The 25,415-nt window shown below is 47.6% G+C and overlaps 2 protein-coding genes across 6 annotated transcripts in view; one reads left to right on the top strand and one right to left on the bottom strand.

Moving 5' to 3' along the window:
- GART (phosphoribosylglycinamide formyltransferase, phosphoribosylglycinamide synthetase, phosphoribosylaminoimidazole synthetase) overlaps nucleotides 1–14,035 on the bottom strand; it is a 31,277-nt gene extending 17,242 nt beyond the window's left edge. The window contains exons 1-9 of one of the 2 annotated variants that reach the window (XM_088051212.1): nucleotides 13,981–14,035; nucleotides 9,770–9,918; nucleotides 4,988–5,083; nucleotides 4,246–4,420; nucleotides 3,502–3,613; nucleotides 2,256–2,324; nucleotides 1,380–1,505; nucleotides 722–809; nucleotides 241–326 (exon numbers count right to left, since the gene is read on the bottom strand). In XM_088051212.1, the coding sequence (XP_087907338.1) occupies nucleotides 241–326; nucleotides 722–809; nucleotides 1,380–1,505; nucleotides 2,256–2,324; nucleotides 3,502–3,613; nucleotides 4,246–4,420; nucleotides 4,988–5,083; nucleotides 9,770–9,914 (897 nt within the window). In that variant the 5' untranslated portion in view covers nucleotides 9,915–9,918; nucleotides 13,981–14,035. Of the gene's footprint in view, nucleotides 1–240; nucleotides 327–721; nucleotides 810–1,379; nucleotides 1,506–2,255; nucleotides 2,325–3,501; nucleotides 3,614–4,245; nucleotides 4,421–4,987; nucleotides 5,084–9,769; nucleotides 9,919–12,387; nucleotides 12,460–13,980 lie in introns of those variants that run through there. The other variant, XM_005526578.3, reaches the window with a different exon arrangement.
- Nucleotides 14,036–19,387: 5,352 nt separating this feature from the next.
- The window catches only part of SON (SON DNA and RNA binding protein), a 36,841-nt gene continuing 30,813 nt past the window's right edge, over nucleotides 19,388–25,415 (top strand). For 3 of the 4 annotated variants that reach the window (XM_014255619.2, XM_088051742.1, XM_088051744.1), the window contains exons 1-2: nucleotides 20,182–20,310; nucleotides 20,943–21,106. In XM_014255619.2, coding sequence (XP_014111094.2) covers nucleotides 20,222–20,310; nucleotides 20,943–21,106 — 253 coding nt within the window. In that variant the 5' untranslated portion in view covers nucleotides 20,182–20,221. Of the gene's footprint in view, nucleotides 19,618–20,181; nucleotides 20,311–20,942; nucleotides 21,107–25,415 lie in introns of those variants that run through there. The other variant, XM_088051743.1, reaches the window with a different exon arrangement.

The following is a 25,415-nucleotide window of genomic DNA, read 5'->3' as shown; positions in this document are numbered from 1 at the left end:
GGAAGTGCTGAGCTCTTCTCAAGCTAACCCTTGCACAGCCCAGATTTGAGTCCAGCCTAGTGAAATCCTCTCTGGAACAGAACAATTTCCTTTCAGACCTTCTGCCTTGAACAGACAACCTAAATATTTTAAATCTTGGTGCAATTAGCTGATTATTCATCCCAAATCTGGTTAACAACAGTGGTAGATGGCCACAGATTTTACTCCTCCCATAATGCCAGATTGTACAAAACAACTCACCTGACACTCTGGGTCACCAAATCTGCAGTTAAATTCCAGAACTTTAGGCCCATCTTTGGTGAGCATTAATCCAGCATAAAGCACACCTAGAACAAAAAAAAAAAAATTATAGAAAAAAATCTCTCAGGAATTCACTTGTTTTAAATCTGTTGATAACAGGGTTTAAAAGGCTGCCACCTGTGCTCAGTGAATTTGAAAAACTGTAAAAATAAATCAGGCAGAAATAGCTGTCACAATTTTACAGCTTATTTTTGAACATTTTCCTTTCTGTTTCTCCTCACTTGAGAAATTATCCCCTGTTCACAAAATGACCTCTGTTGATTTCCATGGACTCTGAATCAAGGCACTGGTACCAAATCCAGTTCCTAATAAATCAAAGCTGTTTCCCTCAACCTCCAGTGTGAGTTGGGCTACAAAGAGGAAAAAGCAAAATAAAAGGTTGTTCTCTTTATGATTGAAAATCCCAAAGTTTTATACATACCCAGATAGGGGACACCTTCTTTCCTCATGCCATCAACAGTCTTCTGAAGAACAGTCTCTCTTATCTTCTGCAGCAAATCTTTAGAAATCTAATTAAAAAGGATTAGAAAACAGTGTGTAAAAAGGGAGGACTTGGTTTTGTGTTTTTAAGAGTCAGGCAGAATTCTTGGATGGTTTCTTGCTCACTCCAATGGAAAGCTAATATTTTTCTCTCTATTTCTGCTAATAGAAGTTCCCTATCAAACAAACCCCAAACTACCTCAAGCCACAGCCAAAATTCACCATTAGCTTTGTTTGGCACAAGATGAAACTGTGGGTTTAAGCCCTTGGTTCTAATGAGCAGCATTTCATAATTAAATCCCATTCATAATACTAAAATCCCAATCAAATATAAGGTTGTAAAAATAACACTTCCCCCTTTATAATTCCAAGTAATTCAGTGGAGATATCCTCCTCTTTAGAGAGATTTGTGGAGCTGAGGATTTTACTGGCCAGGTCTGCTTTAGGCATCCAGCAGAGCCTATTCCCTCCTGCTCCTCATGCTGGAATTAAACATTCCCACAGGCTTTCAGTGACAGCTGGAGTAAAACATCCCCATATCAGTCCCTTTTCCCTTCCTCATTATTGCATTTTCCCCCTCCTTATCAATCCCTTCTCACCTGAGGAGCTGGGGAATAAGCTCCCATCCCTCCTGTGTTGGGGCCTTCGTCTCCATCCATCAGCCTCTTGTGGTCCTGGGCTGGGGGCATGGGAGCAATGGTGACTCCATCACTGAAACACAGGCACTAAAACAAGGACAGCAGTTCAAATTCCTGGGTGTGCTTACAATTAAATGCAATTAGTGCAAATAGGGTTGATTTTCAGCATGAGCAAAGGGTATTTAAGAGGATAAACTCTGCCTCCCTGATAAGATAAAATAACTGATGGGGTTCAAAGCATTTGCCTTTTCCTCAGGAAGAAGGGACTCATTTTGTGTGACCTTCCTTCAAAAATTAATAAAACCTAGAAAAATGATACCATCGGCATTTGTACTAAAAAGAAACACTCAAAAGGTTTTAAATAAAAAATAATTAAAATACTGCCTGATGTAAATTACTTCTTCTTTTCCCCTCCCTGGAAGGAAGGCCTTACATTTCTTTCAAGACTTCATTTTCCTTGCTGATGAAGCTATTTAGTTGTGAAATATTTATAAATTATTTACATAGCAGTTGTTTTTATCCTCAATATCTTCAGAATAACAAGCCTGCTGGCATCTTCTGGAACTGGGTGATGTTCTGCACTCAAACTGGGTAACGTTGTTCCCTGTCTGGACTAATGGGAGCAGTACTCAAAACCATTTTACAGTGCTAATTTTAAACCAGGAAGGATCCAAAATAAGCCACACAGCTGTCTCTAACCAACACAGTTTTATTTATAAGCAGGGCATGGTTTTAATTTAACTGATAAAATCCTCCACTTTGTAGGTGAAGGCACTTGGTGAATCCCAAACAATTTAGAACAGGTAGAACCAAAGTGTTACAGTGAGATGCACTTACAGAAATTTCTTCTCCTTCAAGAAGTTCTTCAACAACAACAGTTTCCCCAGCTGTGCCAAAACTCTTATCCTACAGTGAAACAAAATTCATTTAGTTCTGTTTCAGTTTTAAACTACTGAAAATGCAGCAAGAAACATTTTTAATACAGCCAAAAATGCAGCACAGGTTTGAGATGACGAATCTATTCTCCTGCCAGGGATGTCAGCAGATGTGAAATCCCTACTCCTCTTTTCTGTTTACTCTTAAATAAGTGCAGGATTATTTATTATTATTTATTACTGAATATTTTCAAATGGCAGAGGGTATTTGTGATTACTGAGCAATTCCTCATGCTCTGCATTCTGAAATTCCCCCCAAGAGCAGTGACAGCCAAGTCTCCAGTCTGCACTTTCACTGGATAAAAAAGTGCAATTTTATACAACACATGGGAAGGGAGCCAGATTCTCATATCCCAGTGCAATGTTTGAACACTGACTGCATATTCTGGGTAATTAAGAAATTAACAACAACCAGCCCACACTGCCAAGGTGATTTTGGGGGTCTCTAGAAATGTCTAACTTGCAGGTTTTTTGTACAAGACATTGGGCCCTGTTCAGATATGAATTGTCCAGTGACCTTAGACCACCCAAAATGTGACTGCAGCCCCCATGCTCTGACTCTTGATGCACAAGTGTGTCAGATAATGTCTCCCATGGATCAGCAGAGACCCACTGGAATTTTAGGATGCTTGTGCTGCTGACACCAGCTGAGGGCCTGACCTGGGAGCCTCAGCTCTGTGTTCCTCATTGGGCAGATAAAATTACTTCATTTGGCCTCACTTCAAAACTTGAAGCTCCAAATATATTTGTGAAATATCCTTCCTCAGTGTGAGCTTCACTTGAAATAATCCCAGCAGAATTTGACTGCACATTGAAGTGCTGTGCTTAGTCCTAATGGTGCTTGTAAAAATCCACCTCAATCACTGAGTTCCTGCACTGTGGGACCTGTTGAACTGCAGGAGTCTCAAACAGTGAAAAAGAAAAAGGAATTGCATACATAAGTGAAATAAGGGTGAGTTTTCATGAAGAATGGTTTTATTTTAGCCTACAGGAACAAGCAATAAATACAACAGAGTTTCACAGCTGGCCAAACAAAAGGGTATAAGGTTTGATGTCTTACAGCCAAGTTCCTATTGCATGAAATAAGGAAAATCTGTGATGCTCTGAGGTGGTGAGGAGCTGGTTTTGTGTGAGACATCCCTTCTCACCTGCATGATTTCAGTGACAGCTTTGCAGGCCTCTTCCTTGGTCGATGCCACGATGACTCCTTTGCCAGCTGCCAGGCCACTGGCTTTGACAACCAAAGCAGGGAAGGTGGCACTGCCAAGGCACAGGACAGACATTCAACATAAACAGGCCTTGCAAGGACATTCTGAACATTTCAAGAGTTGAAAGATCAAAGTACTTCTCAGTTTTCATGGCAACCTTATTGAGTAACACACAAATCACACCAGGTTCCTCTCATTATGCTCTGCCTGAAAAAGGATCCTCCTTCTTTTCCCCACCAGGGAATTTCCTGACTGTTCATTACTGCTTTCCATTTGGGAATTTCCTCTTGTATCATCTGTGGTCACCTGGGTTGTTCTGTGATGAGCAGATCATCAGTTCAGTTGGAGCAATTCTCCAGATTTTTTTTTAGTGGAGAAAAAGAAAAAGAAGCCAGCACAGATGGCTCTGGGCTGCTCCCTGCCTTTCCCCAGCAGGCAGACTGACAAAAAAGCCACAAAAGCTTGTCCTACATTATCCTGTGATCTGAACACTGAACTTTCATTTCATTTTAGAGCAGGAGGAACCATTTTTTTCTCAGACTTGCAGCAGTTTGAGAGAATCACGGTAGGTGACCCTTTGAAACCTTCGCAGATGTTCTATCCCAAAGGCATTGATAGATGAGCAATCACTGGATATCCAGCACACTGTCAGTAAGAAAATGTCTAAAATGACAAGAATTGTACCTGTTGATAAAGGCACATGCTGCTTTGGGATCAGTGAAGGATTTCCATCTGGCAGTGGGGATCTCGTGACGATCCAGAAAGGCTTTGGTAAAGCTCTTACTGGACTCCAGCTGAGCTGCCTTTGCTGTGGGGCCAAAGCACTTGATCCCAGCTGCTGTCAAGTCATCCACAATTCCTAAACACAAAACATGTTATAAACCTCCAGATGATTTCTGGGAGTCAGGCCAGCCATGTCCAGGGCTGCACTGATTCCTTGGAGCAAGAATGCCAGGAACAAGAAGTCATCTGTGTCTGCAGTGCCTGTTTTCCTCAGTGGAACCAGGAGCAGGTAACCCTGCACCACTGCAGGCCCTCAGGCTGTGCTGGGTTTGGGAAGAGATGACAATCCCTCCCTGGTTTAGGACACCTTTTGAGTTAAAAGGTCAACATAAGTCTTTGATGAAGATGCCAAAATGTTTAAGCAGAAAAACTACCAGCATTTTTATAATTACGTTTTTTTACCAAGACTCAAATTATAATTATTTCAAAAGATGAAAACTCCATGGGAAAACCAGAACTGACTTTCTTGCCCCTTCAGAAAATCCTTTTCACCTCAGAACAACTCTGGATTTCAGGGAAACTGCTCCAGAGGATCTGTTTCCATTCAGACTGGAGACACTGCTGAATGATGCACAGATGAGGACTAAAATTTACTTTTCTTCCTAAATGCTGAAGGCTGTGATTTCCAGCTTGTGTCTCTTACCAGCAGCAAGAGGAACCTCGGGACCAACCACCACCAGCCTGATGTCCTGGTCCTTGCAGAACTGGGCAACAGCAGCATGGTCACTGACTGGAACAGCTGTTGGAGACACAAAACAGGAAAAGATCCCATCCATGAGTGCTCCTCAGCACTGAGTTATCCCAGAACACTCACCAGCCTCACCTTCTGGGCTGCCAGGGCACTGGGAACCTGGAGGAGTGAGGCGCACACTGACAGAGACTCACCCAAAACACAGCCCCAAACCCCAGGCAAAGGCTCTGGCTGGACATCCACTGTCAGAGTCATAAATCATGGAATGTCCTGAGCTGGAGGGACCCCCAGGGATCCCCCCGTGCCTCCCTGCCCTGCCCAGACCCCCCAACAAGCCCAGCCTGGGCATCCCTGGATGCTCCTGGAGCTCTGGCAGCCTCGGGGCCGTGCCCATTCCCTGGGGAGCCTGGGCAGTGCCAGCAGCCTCTGGGGAAAGAAGAGCCTTGCCCTAAAAGCCAACCTAAATCCCTGCTGGGCCAGCTGCAGCCGCTCCCTGCTGCTGTCCCTGTGGCAGGAGCAGAGCCCGGAGCTGTCCCTGCGCTGCCCCTCGGGAGGAGCTGCAGCCCCGGGGAGCTCTGACCTCAGGCTCCTCCAGGCTGAACCGACCCAGTGACCTCGTGGGGCCCCTCCAGACCCTTCCCCACCTTCATAGCCCTGTCAACACACCTTGCTCTTGAAGGTGACAAAAAAAATCTCTGGGATCCCCTGGGCTGCCAGCCAGCCAGGTCTGATCCCTAGGAACACCCTGTTAGCCCAAGCAGCATCGCAAATAATCCAAGAAAATAAAAAATTCTAAAGGAAAAAAATATAACTTTCTTTCCAGCAAGTCTCCTCCCTGACGAGGGTCACCATGGAGCTTTACAGAGGTAAGACCAGGCTGGATGGGGCTTGGAGTAGCCTGGGACAGTGGGAGGTGTCCCTGCCCATGGCAAGGGGTGGCACTGGGTGGGCGTTAAGGTCCCTTCCAACCACAACCATTCCACAGTTCTGTGATTTTAAGATGTTGGTGCCAGGAGGGTGTTGGGGATGAAACAAATGGCTGGTGGTAGAATTCCAACTCATCCTTTTTCTTTTTTCTTTCTTTCTGTAGTGCCACCTAAAAATTGCACTAAACTGAGCCCTTTGAAAGCAAGGGGAAGCAGAACTATTTTTTTTTACATTATGGTGAACTTAATTAAGAAGGACACTGTGCTGTCATTATGGCTGAGGGCATGTGGGCTCAGGCTGTTACAACCATTATCTTTCCAAAAACAAACATTCAGTGTGATGACACTTGGAATGCCCCAAACTGTGCAAACAAAAGAAACATCCTCCACCAAAGACAATAATGTCAATCTCATGATACAAAAGTTACGCAAAGACCCTGCAATTCCACGGCTTTTATCATGAATAAATAAAGCCAAGGTCTGCAGAGGATGGAAACACGGATCCAGAGAGCCAGAAAAGAGAGGAGGCCAGTGTGGATTGGCTGCTTGTGCAGGGAGGAGACTGCACACACCAGGGCACGGTGCTGGCAAAGGGAGAACAGAATCCCAGGATCACCAGGGCTGGAGGAGCCCTTCAGGACCATCCAGTCCCACCCAACCCCAGCAGCAGCATCACCCCAAACCCTGTCCCCAGGGGCCACATCCAGACTCCTCTGGGACACTCCCAGGGACAGCGACTCCAAACCTCCCTGGGCAGCTCATCCCAAGGTCTGACCACTCTTATAGAGAAAAATATTTTCCAATCTCCAATCTGACCCTTCCCTAGTGTAATTTAGGGCCATTTTCTCTTGTCCTTTCCTTAGGCCATGGCAGAAGACTGGAATTACACCGGGAGCTGATGGTCTCCTCCAGCCAAATTCTGGGGAGTGATGGGAGGAAGGAGGTGACAGGACTTTGGTCAGTGCCCACTGTGCTCCCTTACCCTGGATGAATAAATTCATGGAAGCATTGAACCCCAGACTTGTTTGGGCTGGGAGGGACCTCAGAGCCCACCCATTCCCACCCCTGCCATGGCAGGGACACCTCCCACTGTCCCAGGAGCTCCCAATGTCCAGCCTGGCCTTGGGCACTGCCAGGGATCCAGCTGCTCTGGGAATTTTCTTCCCTCCCAGGGAACAATTCCTGCCCACAAAATTTCCTGATTCCACAACAGAATCTACATTTTGGTTATAGGTTTACCCTATTCAAGTGAGGTGGGGGAACACCCAGACAGAACACAAATAAAAATCACCTCCTTGGCTCCTCTTTAACAGCCCAGTTATTTTGTTCCACCAACAAAGGCATTTGACATCTGTGTGCAGTTGATGCCAGTTGACTGCTAGCTCACCCACAAGCACAACACACCTGTGCCAGAGCCTCCTCTCTTCCCAGGGAAGGATTCCTTCCCAATATCCCATCCAACCCTGCCCTCGGGCAGTGGGAAGCCATTCCCCCTTGTCTCAGCACTCCAGATACTCCCGTCCCTCTCCAAGCAGGAGAGCCTGGAATTCACCCCAAACTTCTTTGCTGCAGGTTTGATCTCATGATATGAACAGTGAGTGTGGCACAAAATTTACAGGATGGAGAAATGTCCTAAGGACAAACAAGGAGGAAAAAATCATGTTGTTTTCCGTGATTTTAACTTTCCCCCCAAGTGCCATCGTTCTCGGGTTGTTGACTGAAAGGGGACATTTCTGTAGCTGTGTTTGACTGCTTGAAACAACAGCTGAACATTCCTCTGGAACCAGACAGGAAGACCCTGCACCAAGGATTTCAAGGGTGGAGCTTAAATTTAAGAGCACAAGTTACACTGAGAGGTAAAATGTGACAGAAGGAGATGTCAGGATGGTGAAGTCCATTCACAGGCACACTAATGCATTCAGCAAGCCATTGTCTGTACTTCTGCACCAAAACTGCCCTGATAATCCACCTAAATTAAATATAAACCTGTATTTAGGCACCCAACCTAAATCCCACTTTATTGCTGGGAACCAGCTCACATCAAGCACAAAAAATATTTTTCTTACTTGAGTACAGACTAAGTTTGAAAGATTTAAGGTTATTTGTAATTTTCAGCTCACCTTTTCATATTTCAGTAATCACCCAAGACCCAGAGCTTCAATCCTAATTAAAGGCAATTCCATGACCACGAAGGGAGGACAAACTTACAGAGCCAAATCTTGATTATAGCAAAAAAAAAAACAAACCAGAAACCAGGGAAGGAGATTCCCAGATATCCCAAGTATTGTTTCCCACACAACATAACAGGGCTCATGTGCTGCTGTAAAGCTGTTCCACATTTTCCACCCTGAGTTAAATCAAGGCCCCAGTGACAGCACTGGAATTCCTGAATAGGTGAGACAAATTCTTTCCTTAAAAACCCACACAAGTCAAACTCTTCATAAATTCTAGGTTCTTCCTGGGGTGGTGAAGATTTCTCTCCCAAAGCACAGGTGAGTCCATCTACAGAACAAAACCATTTATTCCACATGGGAGAGATTTCATGGACCTGGCTTGAGATCAAGCATTTTCCACCTACTGGTGCAGTGTTTTTAATGGGATGAAAGAGAGAAAAAAACAGAGGGGAGTTCAAAAAGGCACAGCTTGAAAAAAAATGCTGGAATTCCCATTCCACAGGCCCTGCAGCCTGGCACTGAACCCATTCAGCACAAGGGTAAAGGGTTTTTTTTGACTTTCTGGTCTTGTCAAGCTCTTCAGAGGCCAAACAGAGCAAAAAACTGGAGTGAGGAGAAGCTCACTCATGATGCTGTGACTGGTCAAAGAAATGATGGACCAAGTTGTTTCAAAAGCCTGTAATTAAGCATTCCAATGGAATTCTATTCAATAATTACCTGCTGTACAAGAACCTGGCAGCACTCACGTTTCCCCATGAGACAGCAACACGCAAAGCTACTCCCACACCAGCACAAGTGCAGAAAATGGATGTGTCTGATCCACATTCACATGCACCCTGTCTTAACTTGAATTCCACACCTTATCACATGTTCCAAAGGGAAAACTGAAGTCTCAGGCGAGTTAAAGCCCCTAAATCAGGATCTGTTCTGTAAAGGACACAGGAATCTCTGTGGTCTGCACTGATTCCCTGCGTGCCAGCACCTCAGACCACACTTTTTTGAAATGCAGCTCAAAATTCTGGATGCTCAATTTGCAACATCTGAAGCTTGATTTCTTCAAACTAATAACTATGAAAAGTTTCAATTGCAGCAAGTCAGAGCTTAATATATTAAAGAGCTCCAACCCAGCAGTCAGTACACAGAGAGAGAAACATTTGAAGATAACCTTGATTTCTTAAGGTCACCAAGACAAAGGAATGAATTTATGTTCACAGTGACAAAGTGTCCTTGTCACAGGTTGTGGGGATCATGGGGTTTCGACACACTTCTGAGAGCACAAGAGGGAATTTAGGTGGCAGCCACAGCAATTATCCTGAGCTGAATTTCCAGAGGAACAGCTCTGGCTGAATCCTCCAAACCCAAACCTAAAGAATGAGATTTCACAGCTGAGATCTTATAAAATTAATTACACAACTTACACAAGGCTTTGCTCAGGTTTTGGCTTTTTTTTTCCTCTTAACTGCATCTAAAATCTATTTCATATGCCCAAAACCTTGAAAAATAGTAATCCATCATCATTATTATTATTTCATTATCATCATCATCCTTTCACACTACCAGCTGTGATTTCAGCTCACTCAGCAACATCTCGGTTGAATTATCAAATTTAAAAATGGTATTTTTTTTGGTTTTACCTGAATTGGAGATTTTTCCGTTGTCAGCTGTCCCTGCATTTCCTGGAGCCACAAACACGTGTTTGACCTGCGGGGACTGGGCCAACTTCCAGGCCAGGGCGTGTTCCCTGCCTCCGCTGCCGATCACCAGCACCCGCTCAGCCATGGCCCTGCAGGAAAGCAGGACAAAGGAAAACAGCTGGAATTAGCTGGGGAAAGTGGGGAAAACAAGAGCTTCAGGGACCATGAAGTGCTGGAGAACTTCATCAGATGTGATACACACTAAACTTCCAAGGCTGAACCGCCTGTCAGGAACCTGACAGGAAAACTATCCTGGGTTTGATTGGAAATTGCTCCCACTTATACAGAAAACTGGGATAGAGGAAAAACCCTGATGAGTAACCAGGCTGGGATTTGCAACCTAGAGAATCACAGACTTCCTGAAGGGTTTGGGTTGGAAGGGGTCTTAAAGCCCATCCAGAGCCAGCCCTGCCATGGCAGGGACACCTTCCACTGTCCCAGGCTGCTCCAAGCCCAGTGTCCAGCCTGGCCTGGGACAGGGATAGGGAGTCCACAGCTTCTCTGAGCAACAATTCCTTGGAGAATCCAAACCTGCAAAGGTCAAAGCCCTTCTAATGCAGCCACTGTATGAACACAGAGTGTTTGGAGCTGGATGGGGCCATTCAAGAGATTTTAGAGGCAATGACTGAAAAGCTCTGAACACCTCATGGCAAGGAAAGGCTTCAAGCAATGAGACAAGGAAGTAACTTCCAGCTCTGGGTTTCCTTGGAAAGAACAACCACAGGGCCAGCAACAGGTGGAATTAATAAAGGAGTTCACTCAGACGAGGTAGTATGGGGTATCCACTCCACTGTCCCATTCCAGTGAGGTCTGGAAAAGCACATGGACATTCTGCTGGCCAGTGGGTGCAGGGATAACCATGTCACTGCCTGGGTGTGCACACACAGCTTACACACGTGGGGCTCACAGCAAAAGTACAACGTGTTCCCTGAGCTGCTCTGGAAGCCTCTGCTCTCTGAGATTTACTGCTCTGTACACTCTCCACATATTTACTGATGGAAGAGTTCACTTGCAATGACAAAATCCACTAGAATTCAGAAAACAGTAAAGAAAGAAAGGAAAGAGGATGTAACTTATAAACTGGTTATGTATGTCCTTATTTGGAGCTAAAATGATAGTCTGGGTTGGGTTGGGTTGGAGGGACCTTAAAGCTCATGCCATTCCAACCCCCCTGCCATGGCAGGGACACCTCCCACTGTCCCAGGAGCTCCCAATGTCCAGCCTGGCCTTGGGCACTGCCAGGGATCCAGGGGCAGCCCCAGCTGCTCTGGCAATTCCATCCCAGCCCCTGCCCACCCTGCCAGGGAACAATTCCTGCCCAAGATCCCATCAAATCCTACTCTGAAGCCATTCCCTGGCTCCTGGCCCTGCAGCCCTTGGCCCCAGTCCCTCTCCAGCTCTCCTGGAGCCCCTTCAGGCCCTGCAAGGGGCTCTGAGCTCTCCCTGGAGCTTCTCCTGGCCAGCTGAGCACCCCCAGCTCTCCCAGGCTGGCCCCAGAGCAGAGGCTGTAGGGAATCACCTCCCACTCTCCCTGTGCTGGGGGGAAGAACAGAGCCCAGAGAAGAGTTTAGGACAGAAAGCCAGGAGTGTCCCTGATGTAATCCCAGCACACGCAACACACATCAGGGTCACCCTCTTCACACAGCCGGTCACTGACCCGCACGTGTCCAGTGCCCCAGGTGAGCCCAGAGCCCCCCCTCTGCAGGGCAAGAGAGGATGACAACACAAAATATATCTTGAAAAGATATATAAAAAAACCCAAAACAAAGCCCAGAAGATTTCTAAGAGAAAAGCAAAAATGATCCAAAGCAGACTTTCAGATAAGGCAGGGATGTGCCTTTCCCTCACATCAGCTGCTACAGCTTGACTTGACTAAAGCTGCCCTGATGAAGCAAAATATCTGGATTAGGCAAAACATCCTGACAGAATTAAGTCAAAAATAAATGTGGATAGAAGGATAAAATACAGAAAATTAACTCTGAGTTGTTTGCTATCAACTAAACACACCAGAATTAACATTTAATGGTAGTTTCATGCTGGGGAAGACCAATTGGTTTCTAATCCAGCCTAGAGCCAAATATTGCAATGTTACAGACATATTTTAAATATAAAACTCTATGATTACTTGCAATAAAAAAGCTCAGGTCAGGCTAAAAATTGTAAGTTATGGTGCAGTTGTTTGGGAAACCACATTATGCTCAACTCTTTTATATTACAACTCAAGCAAGAAGAAAAGAATGAGGCATACAACAGAGGGGTGAATTAGATAAAGACAGCAATATCACAGTAAGGTAGAAGAACATTTATCACACAGCAGGCAGCTGTCTCCTTGAAGTTAAAAGAGCACTGCCAGCGGTGTCCAGAGCCAGTGGGCACTAAACAGTATTTTTTAAGGCAAATTTTATCAATAATAAGTTGAACTATACACATCATTGTTTTCTGAAAAAAAAAAAAATTTAAAACTTTTAACTTTTAAAATGTTAAAAAAATATTTAAAAATTTAATTAAGTTAAAACTTCAAACCAGGATTATTTAAACCCAAGGGAGCCCCTACTCACTCTGTGCTATGTGTACCAGGCTGAGGAGAGCAGGACTCAGGAGCTCAGAGGCACAAAGAGAGCAGAGATTGGCAGCCCCTGGTTAAAATGTCCCTGCCCCGACATTCCCGCCCCACTGATGACCCCACAGCCAGCCAATGGTCAGGGAACTCCGGCCATTCCAGCTGGGAACAGGGGACAGAAGCTTCCCTACAATTGCTGGAGGAGTGAGAGGCAAAAACTGTGCAGGACAGGAGAAGCTCATCCTGTTGTTTCTAAACAGCAAAATAAATTCTGCCCCATACCAGGTATTTTTTTTTTCTCAGTTAAAAACTGTTTATTAATAAGCTTGTGAACATTCTCTTTATATATAAAAATCAGGATCTACGGTTTTGCAATAAATAAAAATTAGTCTATGTAATCAACAGTGTGATAAATAAGGGGTATGATGCAAATTATCATGGAATGGTTTGGGTTGGAAGAGACCTCAAAGCCCAGCCCTGCCACGGCAGGGACACCTCCCACTGTCCCAGGTGCTCCCAATGTCCAGCCTGGCCTTGGGCACTGCCAGGGATCCAGGGGCAGCCCCAGCTGCTCTGGCAATTCCATCCCAGCCCCTGCCCACCCTGCCAGGGAACAATTCCTGCCCAAGATCCCATCCAGCCCTGCTCTCCTCCAGCTTAAGGCCCTTAAGAAATTCACACTCCACCAAGCCTTCACTGCTGATCAGCACTGCCTGAAGACCCAGTGACACTGTGGCCACCTCGAGGGACTCACCACGATGGCAACTCACTCAAGAGTCACCTCCTTTTCCTCCCTGAGGCAGCATGCTCTGGTACTATTGTCATCTGGAAAAATTCATCACGTACAGCTTTCTATGGGAGCAGTAAATACAACAAGCCATGCCTGATATTGTTAATCACTTGATATCAAAATGTGAGTGCAAATTAAGTTTCACACATTTGTTTTGAAGCTCGGTGTTATTTGTGCATCCCACTATGGTATCCTAGCAACTTTTATTTAGGAATGTGGCTTGAGAAGAACTTGTGGTGGCAGTGCCAGTTTAGGAAGGCTCAGATGTAGCCATGGCAGCCTCTGTTTTACACTGACACTCAAAATGTCATGGAGGCCCCTCTGCTGCCCAGCAGCACCTCACTTCAAAAATAAAGATCCCAAGAGGCAACATTCCTTTTTATTTTTGTCACTGATCCAGTAGTCAAAAATTTGTTCTCAAAAGACCTAAAGCCAATCACAAGGTAGATATTTACTCTGTGAGGATTATCACACCCCCAGGCATTTTGGAAGCAACATGTGAAATCCTTAAAGATTCCAAACCACAGGATGTCATTACCTTCTGCAACCATTGTCTGCTTTGGTAAAGAAGGAGGAGATGTTTGTTTAAAAGATGTTTTAAAATGAAGATAAGGGACATTTCAGGAGAGGGTCTGCTGTTAGATCCTTATATGAAGTGAGAAGAGGAAAGAAGAAATGAGTTAATCACTCCGTGTATCGGGGGAGAGGAGGCAAGGACAGAGTGAAGACAAGGAGATTCCCAGAGCTTATCCCCGAGGATGCCAGGACAAAGTCAGCAAGGAGGAGCATCAGCCTGGAGACCTTTATCCTCACTGCAGGAAGGCAGCTGGGGCTCACCAACAAACCAGGGAACTCTTCCTCGTGACCAGGGCCTGTGGAGCAGAGAAAATCAAGTGAGGGAGGCAAACCCCACAGTCCTGAGAGCTTTTCCCATCCCGATTCCTGCACAGGGAGGCTCCAAACACAGGGAGCAGTGACAGGAGGCTACTCAGGTGCTGTCCTTCCCCTGTCCCTTCCTAGGGACAGGAGCCACTGACCTTCCCAAACTTACCCTGTGCACACACCTGGGGGTTACACTCAGCTCCCTGGCTGCATTTATGAACAAAACTCTGTAAGAAAACATTAACTGCTTAAGCAATTTATTCTCCAGTGTCATGCAAGATATCTAAATATTCAATCTGGGTGGAGTATTTTAATAAGGCAGTGCCTTATCACCTCACCTCAAACTACAGCAGGAAAGGTGCAACTACAATCAGATCTCTGCACTCCAGCACAAACAGCAAAGGCTCTGACTGAAGCTCACTTCAGTCAGTGTATTTTTTTTCTTTTTAATTAAGCTCCAGTGCTGTTGGTTTCCTCTGCGCCCCTCTGTATATTTGATTCCCAACACTGGGATTCAGGAAAACTGATGCAGGCATTTGAGTTTCTTTAGATCAAAGATGTGGTCCTTGCCCAGAGTGTCTTAATTCAGGGCCAGCTTGGATGGGGCTTGGAGCAACCTGGTCTAGTGGAGAGTGTCCCTCAGCAGAGCAAGGAGCTGGATGAGTTCTGAGGTCCCTTCCAACCCAAACCAGCCTGGGATGCAATGAACTCCTACCCTTCCTAGAGCTGAGTCAGAAAAAGTGCCCAGCAGTGACAGCACTTTCCCAAACACTGCAGCCCCAAGCTCAGTGTCACTGTGAAGGTTCAAATCCACAACCCCCAGCCCCTGGAGAGGAGCTCTCATCACTTGGCTTTGGACTAAAGGACAAGGTTCATTCTTCCTCTTGCAGTCAGGCAGGAGAAGAAAAAAATGAATTCTCATAGGAGACAGGAAAAAGCCCAAACTGGGAATGCTGTGCAGTTCCCACCCTACTGAGGGCTGTGTGTTTCTGATCCCAGCAGTCTGAGCTGTTTATGAGTTTCAGGGGTTTTTTCATAGACTTGTAATGGGATAAAAAAGTCAATAGAAGGGATTGGAGAAGCCAAAACTTGCAACTTCCTCCTCCCAATTTCAAACTTGAAACTTTCTCCCCTCAACTTCAATTCCCTCCTATAGGATCCAAATTGTCATCCTTCACTCTGCTCCCAAACTCACCCACAGCCAGGCTGGGTGGCCCCAAACCCCTGTGAGCTGAACCAGCTCTTGTGCTCCCTGAACTAACCCATGGTTTGAGTCTCTCCTTAGGAGCCCACTGCACATTCTGAGCGCTCCCAGAGCTCGGCATACAGCAGGAGAGCTCCGAGCCGGCCTTCCCAGGGAATCTCTGCCAGCTGCTGGCCCCTGTTCAGGCTCGGGATGCGCAAGCTGCAGGTTCAGCGACTGCGGGTGCACACGGGGCTGAGCTGCCCATGCCTGGGGCAGCTCCCCATTGGTCCCACCAACCTCTCCCCCTCCAGGCTCTCCTCTCCTCTCCCTCCTGCCTGTGCCAAGGGAGTGTGGTCACTCGGATCAGGAAAACAATGCTGGAAAGCTGACACCATGATGGTAACCAGTGCAGCACAGTAAATATGTCTGTATGGATATATAAAGGAAATACTCCCAGCTTAGCGAGCTGAGCTAACTCCCTGAGGGATGAAGGATCACCACAGTGAGGACAAGGGAAGCAGCAGCACAAGGCAGCCAGGGAGGGTGAAGAGAGCAAGCCCAGCTGTGCCCTTGGATCATCCCGATGGATGGAGTGACCAGGACACACTCGGTGGCTGCAAGTTTGCATTCCAAATCCCACCTCCTGCCCCAGCCTGCTCCTTGTCCCAGGGAGAGACACACCAGGAAACCGGGGGCTGGGGAGGGGAAGACATCCACCTCTTCCTGCATTTTTGTCCTGTGTGGCTCCGTTTCCAGAGGGAATTCACTGTGCCAAGCGTGCAGGCAGCTCTGAAGCACAACAAAAAACAGCCATGGCAACCAAATCAGCAGAATGGCCAGAATCTTATGAGGGAATTGCAAGTTTAGACTGGGGCAGGATTAGGCTCATCCTGAAGGAAAAAAACACAGCCTTAAAAAACTTTTCACTTCCTCAGGCTTCAATACATGAAGAGCTGCTTAAGTAGCTTAGAGGCTTCCAAAATCTGGTGGCAATTATGATTTTCAGTTAGAGTTTTGGGTTAAATAAGCTTTTTTTTGCTCATGTGTTCTATTTAGAAAAAAATCCTATCTCTCACCTGGCTATATATAATATGAAAGGTTTGAGTTGGAAGGGAGCTTAAAGATCGTCTTCTTTCACCTCCTGTCATTCAGTGTGGTGTAGAAAACAAAATAGAAGAAAAGTCATTATTATATGTATCTTTCATGTTCCAAGCTGAAGCTCTGCAAGACAGGCCCCTTATGTCCAGGTATGATACTCCAAACAGCTGGATTTGGCATTTTTCTAGGGAAAACATTCCCTCAAGATTTGCTGCTAAAAATAAATAAGATCATAAACTTTTACAACCACCCCCATAGTACTAAATTTGACACCTCAAGCAATGTAGGATGCTCAGTGTTTTGTACCATGACAAGGGGGAGAAATACCCTTGAAATGCACTTTCTGTGTTACCCTTTCAGCTATATACACAAAATAGAGGCATAAGTATTAACTCTGCTCATTAATTCCAATATCTACTGGATAAAAAGAATGCTTAAAAAGCTGGTAAGCCCCCAGCTTTGCAAACAGCAGGGAAAGAATCCAAGTGAATCAAAGTCCAAAACCAGGGAGGTTGGAAGTTGAGTATTTACTTCAAGCAAATATTTCACCACTTTGGCTGTGAAGGCCAAGCCGTGAGGGGATTGCTATGAGGGCCAAGCTGTGATGGGGATGCCATGAGGGCCATGCCGGGAGAGGATCTGCCATGAAGGGGATGCCGTGAGGGCCATGCCCTGAGGGTACTGCTGTGGGGGTTATGCTGTGAGGCCATGCCATGAGGGGACTGCAATGAGGAGATTGCCATGAGGGGATCGCTGTGAGGGGATTGCCATGAGGGTCAAGCCTTGAGGGCATCTGCTCTGAAAGGGACGCCGTGAGGGCCATGCCCTGAGGGTACTGCCATGAGGGCTATGCTGTGAGGCCATGCCATGAGGGGACTGCCGTGAGGGGGGTGCCGTGAGGGTCAAGCCCTGAGCGTACTGTATGAGGGCTATGCTGTGAGGGCCAAGCCATGAGGGCATTGCCATGATGGGATTGCCACGAGAGCCAAGCCACGACAGGGATGCCATGAGGGGGGTGCCGCGAGGGCCATGCCGTGAGTGAATTTGCCCTGAAGAGCGGGGATGCCGTGAGGGCTGCCCCGCCATGTTACGGCGCGGGCACGGGAGCACATGTCCCCGGGCCGCCCCCCGCGCCCCCAGCCCAGCCCGGGCAGCGCGGGGGCACCGGCAGCCACACACCCCGAGCGAGCCGCGGCCCTGCACGGTTCCAACGCGGTTCGGTGACTTACTGTGCTCCAGGGGGGGATTCGAGAGCGGGAAGGATCCTCCGCCACGCATGGAACTACAGCACCCAGCGAGCATCGCGGCACCGGCGCGGGAGGAGGGACGAGAGCGTGTCAGCAATGTCGCGACAGGGCCACCCGGAGTTCCCTTTGGCACAGAAATTCCTCAAGTCTAGGAATATGAGGCGGGTGGGGAAAGGGGGAGAAGCGGCCGAAAGACTTTAGGGATGAGTAGGTTGTTGTTATTTTATGCGTCAGGCAGTTGCCTCAGGGGCTGAGGGTGGTGGTCTGTGAGGGCTGTGCAAAGGTGGATTTTGTCTCCACATCCCTTGAAATACCACATAGGAGCAACTCCTTAGTTTCTCCCACATTTGAACTTTCTGCTCTATGAAACCAAAGAGTATTGGGCAACGTTTAGTCTAATTTAGCATTACAATTGTGCTACAATACTATTAATAAAACAAGATTTGAACCACAGTTTTCCTCCCTTCAATTGCTGTAATGTGAAAACATCACTGTTTGTAAAATACCTTAGGAAATAAGGCTTAATGTTATTTCTTTGCATATTTAAGCACACCCCAGACTCCTTCTTTGAAAGGAAAGAGTTGCATGAAGAAACGCTCTAAGCATTGATGATTGTAGCAGAACTATTATTACTAAAGTCTTTTAATGTTACTAATTGAACATTACCAGCAACAATCACTGATCTTGACAAGATGAAAGTGAAAAATTTAATTAATCTGAAAACTACCTGACACTGAAACCAAATAAAAGAATTTAAATAAAAGGAAGTTTATTCAGCAAGCAGAGACAGAGAGAGCAAGAACAGTTATTTTTCCTGTAGGGCTGTGGATCCTCAAAAAAAGGGACTTTTTGTAATTATCACATTAGTTTTGTTTATAAGGAGTCAGTGAGAAACATGCAGCAGACATTAAAGTCCTCTGGCGTTTTTGGGGCACCTTTCTTCATGTTTTTGACATGCCTGATCGAGACAAGGCCATTTGCATCAGCTGAATCCAAATATGTCTGAAATTGTTCAAGTGAAACATTTTAAGTCTTTACTTTGATATCAAATATGACATAGTGTTCTACCAGAAAATCTAACATATATTAATCTGAGCATGGCATGAACCAGGTATAAGGACTTCTTAACTGTAACTACTTTATACTTAAAAAGGAATAAATCAAGTGTGACATAAAAGTAAGCAAGTTGATCCAAGTCTCTGATTAATTTTTTCCTTCAAAGTCAATATTAAGGCAGATCAGCAGGACATAGTGAAGAATGATGCTGCTTTTAAGGGGTCTTGCAAATGGTTATTAAATAGTATTGTTAAAAATTTTTAGGCCCCAGCAGCAATTAAACAGTTTTACTTGGGTTTTCATAGAATCCCAGGATGGCTTAAAGACCATGTAGTGATTACCATGAGCAAGGATGCCACTCACCAGATCAGGTTTGGAAGTATTTTAAATTTATTTCAGGTCAACTAATTACCCTAAGTTACCACTACAGAAACTGTGTGCGGGAAGTCTTCCAGCCGTAGGAGTATTCGATTTTACAGCCTGTTTGAACACCCATATAATTAAAATTTGATTTGATTAAGGCATCAGGGGCAGCACTGAGGGGGTCCCTAGGGTGGCTGTACTCTGGACAAACTCATTTCGGCGCGTTCCATCACCGCCAGAAAAGCTCCGGCTTTCCAGACGGGCAAAAGGCGCACTTTATTTATCCACCTCCCTTTGGTTTTCCCTCTTTGTTCCTTTAATTTTCGCGGCCCCGCCGCCAGCCCCCGGAGCACATGTGCGTGTCACCGCCGGGCGGAGGGGGAGGGAGGGAGCGCGGGCGGGCGCCTCTCGCATGGAGCCGGGGCTGAGGGCCCCGTGGTGATGCAGCAGCAGCAGCAGCACCGCCCGTGTGCGGGCAGGGCCCCCTGAGAGTCGCCGCCCGCCCGGAGCACACGCGGGGCTCGGCCCCGCTCCATGGGCACCGATGGAATCGCTCCCGATCGCACCCGCCGGCGCCGCGCCTCAGCCCGCCATGGCCTCAGCCGGGTAAGCAGCGGCCGCCGCGGGGACTCCAGCGGCGCCGGGGAAGGGTGGGCGGGAGCGCGGGGGGACCGCACCGGCGGGCACGGCCGCCGTGGTGCCTTTTCCTGCCCTCCGCGAGGCCGCGGGGGCTCGGACGCGGCGTACGGGGCGCGAGGGGGGCCGCGAGCGGTGGCGGCGGCGGGGCGGTGTGTCTGCCTGGGGAAGGGGTCTGTGCAAGGCGGCGGTGTGGGCGCGGGGCGCCGGGGACTGGTTTAATGCTTTCACCGGGCCACGGGGACACGCTCGGGGCTGCTCTGCCGGCGCCCGCGGCGGCAGGCGCGGAGTGCGGGGGGGGTGGCGGGAGCGCCACAACATGGCGGCGGCGGCTGAGGGGACACGAGACCTCCCTCCCCCCCGCCGGAACCCGCCGCTGCTCTATGGCCCGTGCGCCGCGCTAGAGCGGCCGCTCGCAGCCACACGCCGCTTCGGCCAATGGCGAGAGGGCTTACAGCGAACGCAGCCAATCGCGAGGGGGTTTGCTGCGGGGACGTCAGCGCGCGCCCCGGGCCGCGGTGCACTGTGGGATGTTGGAGGCCTCGCGTCGGGGCAGGAAGGAAGGGGGGGTGTCATGGCGACGAATATCGAGCAGATCCTTCGGTCCTTTGTGGTCAGCAAATTCCGGGAGATCCAGGAGGAGCAGCAGCAGCAGCACAGCGGGTAACGGGGCGGTGGGGAGCGGCGGGGAAGGGCGCGGGGCGGAGAGAGACGGGCCGCGGCCTGAGGGTCGAGACGGCGGCAACATGGCGGGGCGGGGGGGGTCGCGGCCGTGAGGGCGCCCTGAGGGAGACACGGCCCTGGGGCCGAGAGAAGACGGTGGGGGGAAGTGCACCTGGTTTCGGTGCTGTCCTTAAGTCGGGGCAGGCACCTGTATGGATTGTCTTATTTACGGCTAAATTCGCCGAGTTTATCTCGTAAAAGAAGGAAAACCTTGGAAAGAGCATGGAAAAGCTGAAAGAGAGCTCATTGTGTGTATTTATTTTGTGGAGAAAACCCCTAAAAAGTCGTACGAGCACGGGGATGTGGCACATTCCAGAATGTGGTTTTTTTTCCCCTTTGCGTCTCAGCCTTAGTAGTCACAGAGTGTCCGGGCTGAATAAGTGAAAATTAATCCAAAGGCAGACTTTTCCCGGAGAACATGGTTTTTACAGGAGGCTGGAATTCTGGTCTGAAGGGCTGGATATAATAAATGTATGTGAATGACAAAAAATATAAAAAAAATGTTGAAAAACACTTGTATTAAGTTGGGGTTTTTTTGTTCGTTTTTTTTGTTTTGTTTTGTTTTTGGTTAGTGCAAAGGTGGAAGGCCAGCCCAATGGTGACACGATCCCAGCTGAGCAAGCTGGGCCTTCTGAAGCCTCTGGAGCTGCTGGGAGTTGTCAGAGTGATCAGATAGTGCAGAAAATAGAGGAAGTGCTCTCCGGAGCCCTCGGGACAGAGCTGCAGTGCAACCCAGGTAATAAAACTCCCTTTGGCACATCTGTGCTTGGTAAGAAGGTTGTGACTGTGTCTAAAATCAGTTTTCTAGAGGTGAAAATGTGCTTCTTGGAGCTGCTCCTCTGACAAGTTGTGTGTTTGCTGTGAATTGGTTAAATATTTTCTCTGCTGTGATTTTACATCCAGAGGTGGCCAGAGAAATACATAATTTAAAAAATTGGGCTGGTTGTTGTATGTAAGCATTGTTATGGGGAAAAGGTGGAGTTTTTTCTTTCTACTTCTGAAACAGATAAGTATTTTCCATATGTGTACATATACATGTTTATATAATTCTGTATAGGAATTAAATTATATATATTTGGAATATGGAATATATGAATATGGAATTATATTCTATATTTACAGAATATGGTTCTATATTGTCTATACATTTTGTATTATTTTATAGCTATCTGTTCCACTGAGCTGTTCCTAGTACCAAAGCTGATAGAAGCAGTTTGTGCTTTGGGTTGGTTTTCAGGATTATTTTGAAAGAACATTTATTACAAAACAGATCTGTGATGAACTGTTCAGTCCAAAGATGATTTGTTGTTTTAAAGTATAGGCACTTACAGTGCAGCCTTGCAAAGGTTAAGGGATTTTGATATGGCAATTTCAGATCTTGAATAAATTACTAGATTTTTTTTAATGCTAAAAAGTCACATCTGAGTGTCCCCTCTTGTGGGACTGGTCCTTGCTGTAAAATTTCTGACTATGGAGGGCTGGTGAGGTGATGAAGGCTGTAATTACAGCATTTCTCACTTTTGGGAGTTGAAACACAGGTGACTGCAGTGTGCTGGGTGAGCACAGTTCCAGAGGCAGCACAGAAAACTGTTAATTTCAGAGGTTCTGCTTGCAGGAGTTTAGGATTGCTTTGGGGTTTTTTTCCTCAGTGGTACCTTGAGCATTTTCAAGTTTTTCATTTGTGGTGTGCAAGCAGCACTTCAGGCTGACGTGGGGTGGGGTTTGGTAGGTTCTTGGTTGTTGGGTTCTTTTGATGATGTGATTTTTCTTGTTTGTTTATTTTTTGTTTTGCTCTTCTGCGGAGGACTAAGGCAAGGTCACATGGTAATAAAAAAATGAGAAGTGTTAACTTGGAAGTTAATAATCTTACCCTGTGGCAAAGGTTCCCACTGTCCATATCTAAAAAGGACTTGGACAAAAGGCATTATCTGATTATCTGAATCTAATGACTTATCTTTACAGAAAAGTTCATTTTATAGAATCCCAGAATGTCCTGAGCTGGAGGGACCCCCAAGGATCCCCCAGTGCCCCTCTGCCCTGCCCAGACCTCCCAACAAGCCCAGCCTGGGCATCCCTGGCAGCGCTGTCCAAGTGCTCCTGGAGCTCTGGCAGCCTCGGGGCCGTGCCCATTCCCTGGGGAGCCTGGGCAGTGCCAGCAGCCTCTGGGGAAAGAAGAGCCTTGCCCTAAAAGCCAACCTAAATCCCTGCTGGGCCAGCTGCAGCCGCTCCCTGCTGCTGTCCCTGTGGCAGGAGCAGAGCCCGGAGCTGTCCCTGCGCTGCCCCTCGGGAGGAGCTGCAGCCCCGGGGAAGCTCTGACCTCAGGCTCCTCCAGGCTGAACTGACCCAGTGACCTCGTGGGGCCCCTCCAGACCCTTCCCCATTTTAATGTCCCTCCTGGCTGCCAGGGCATTGCTGACTCAGCTCAGCTGGTCCAGGAACCCCCAGATCCTTCTCACAGCTGCTCTCCATCCACACAGCCAGGGCTGCCCATCCCAGGTGCAGAATCCAGCATTTCCCTTGTTAAATTCCACAGGGGTTGGGGATTGAAAATCTCTCTGTTTTGTTGAGGTTTTTCACAGGGCTTCTCTGCCCTCAAGGGAGTGAACAGCTCCTCCCAGTGTAGTGTCCTCAGCAGACTAATGATGCCTTTGAGTCCTGTGTCCAGATTGTTAGTGACGATATTGAAGATAACAGTGCAGGGAATGGAGCCCTGCAGAACCCCACTGGTGACTGGTGTCAGCCTGATGTCACCCCAGTCACTGTTCCCTGGGCCAGTTGCTCACCCACTGAGTTGCGCAGCTCTCCAGCAGTGGCTTGGACATTTTGTCCATAATTTGACTCTGCTTCACTGTTCTCTCTCAGTGCATTCACAGCAATGTTGGTATAAAAGCTATTTTTAAGTTGCTTATTCTATTGAAATGTACCTGAGGTACTTACTATGGAATCCTAAGTCACACTCATTTAACAGTATTGCAATTACGAAAAGCTTTTGCAAGATTTTGGAGTATTCACTGGAAGATAGTGAGCTTTCGGATCACAGATTCCACTTGGAGGGTCTGTGTTACTGCCCTGGTCTGTATAAATAAATATAAATCATTGAAAGGAACTCAAATATACAGCTTGTATTTCACAGAAATCCCAGCAAACTGCCTTAAACAAAGTGCCTTTCTCCTGAAAACATGGCACTAGGTCTCCAGAAGGGCAAGAACCTAACAAAGGTTAAATCCAGAGGGAAGTGAGGTACAGAATTAAAAGCTGGTGATGGAAACCCCAGTCTCCCTCTTTCCCTTCCTCTTGAGTGATTTGCTTGTCCCCACAGTCATCTGAATTTTCCTGTTGGAATCAAATGCTGTAAGAGGAACATGCAGCTTAGCAGTGGCTCATGGCAGCTGCAGTCCCACCTGTCCCAGCAGCTGTTCCAGCCTGCAGTGCCTTAAAGTGGGTTTGGGACTGGGGACATAGATGCTTATTTCCCAAATTTGTTAGACCCTAGTGAGTAACTTGGTCACTAAATACACAGAGAATTTCTAACACAGCAGCAAGACTGGACTCACTTGGGTTAAAGCACATCAGGGGAGAGTTGCTGGTCAGGACTTGTGGTATAAATTCCCACTTCAGTAATTTGTTTGGAAAATGGGAATTTTTGTTTACCTTCCACATGCAGCATTGGGGGTTTGAAAGTACATCTCCAGCCTCCTGATAGAATGTGCTGCCCCATTATGGGTGGAGGAACATCCAACCCATCTGCCCTGCTCAGGTGAGACCCCACCGGCAGAGCTGCCCCAGCCCTGGGGCCCAGCCCAGGGAGCAGCTGGAGCTGCTGGAGAGAGCCCAGAGGAGGCTCCAGGATGAGCAGAGGGATGGAGCAGCTCTGCTGGCAGGAAAGGCTGGCCCAGCTGCCATTGTTCAGCCTGGCCAGGAGAAGCTTTGGGCTGAGCTCAGGGTGGCCTTGCAGGGCCTGAAGGAGCCCCAGGAAATATGGAGAGAGACAGTTTCCAGGGAGTGGGGTGACAGGACACAGGGGAGTTACAGAATATTTTGGTTGGAAGAGGACCTTGTAGATATCTCATTCCAAACCCCCTGACATGAGCAGGGACACCTTCCATTATCCCAGGTTGTTCCAAGCCTGTCAAGACTGGCCTTGAACACTTCCAGGGATGGGACAGCTTCCCTGGGCAACCTGTGCCAGGGCCTCACCTCCCTCACAGGGGAGAATTTTTTCTTAAGCTCTGATATAACTCTACTCTCTTTTCTTTTGAACCCAGTGTCCCTTGTCCTGTCATTTTAGGCTGTCAGTAGTCTTCCATTGCCTTTACTATACCTCCAGGTACTGGAAGGTCATAGTTAGGTCACCTGAAGTCTATCCAGGCTGAACAATGGCAGCTGGGCCAGCCTTTCCTGCCAGCAGAGCTGCTCCATCCCTCTGCTCATCCTGGAGCCTCCTCTGGGCTCTCTCCAGCAGCTCCAGCTGCTCCCTGGGCTGGGCCCCAGGGCTGGGGCAGCTCTGCCGGTGGGGTCTCACCTCAGGGGGCTCGGGGGCACAATCCCAATCCCTTTCCTGCTGCCCACCCTGGGGCTCTCCCAGGGCATGGGGGGCTCTGGGATGGGGCAGGCCCAGCTCTCCCAGGGCTGCTCCATCTGTTCATCCCAGCCTGGATTGATCTGGGGGGTTGCCCTGACTCAAGTGCTGCACTTGGCCTTGTTAAACCTCATGAAATCCCACGGGACACTTGTGGAGCTTGTCCAGATGCCTCTGGATGTCCCCTGTCCTTTAGAGGTGTCACCTGCACCCGCAGTTTGGCATCACGTGCAAATCTGCTGAGGGTGCACTTGATCCTTCTATCATCAATGAAGATATTAAGTAACACTGATTCATTAATGAAGCTATTAAGTAACACTGTTCCAAATAGGGACTCCTGAGGGACACCACTGGTCACTGATGTCCATCAGGACTGTGAGCTTTTGACCACTACCCTCTGGATGTGACCATCCAAACAACTGCTGATGCACCTGACAGTGCAGCAGTCAAATTCTTCCCTCCAGTT

Source organism: Pseudopodoces humilis, chromosome 2 (genome assembly GCF_049639895.1).
Source record: "Pseudopodoces humilis isolate 2021_Gansu_Grassland_sample_001 chromosome 2, ASM4963989v1, whole genome shotgun sequence".
Lineage (NCBI taxonomy): Eukaryota > Metazoa > Chordata > Aves > Passeriformes > Paridae > Pseudopodoces > Pseudopodoces humilis.
Note: the sequence above shows the minus strand (reverse complement) of the source record. Positions and strands in the feature narration are given on the sequence as shown.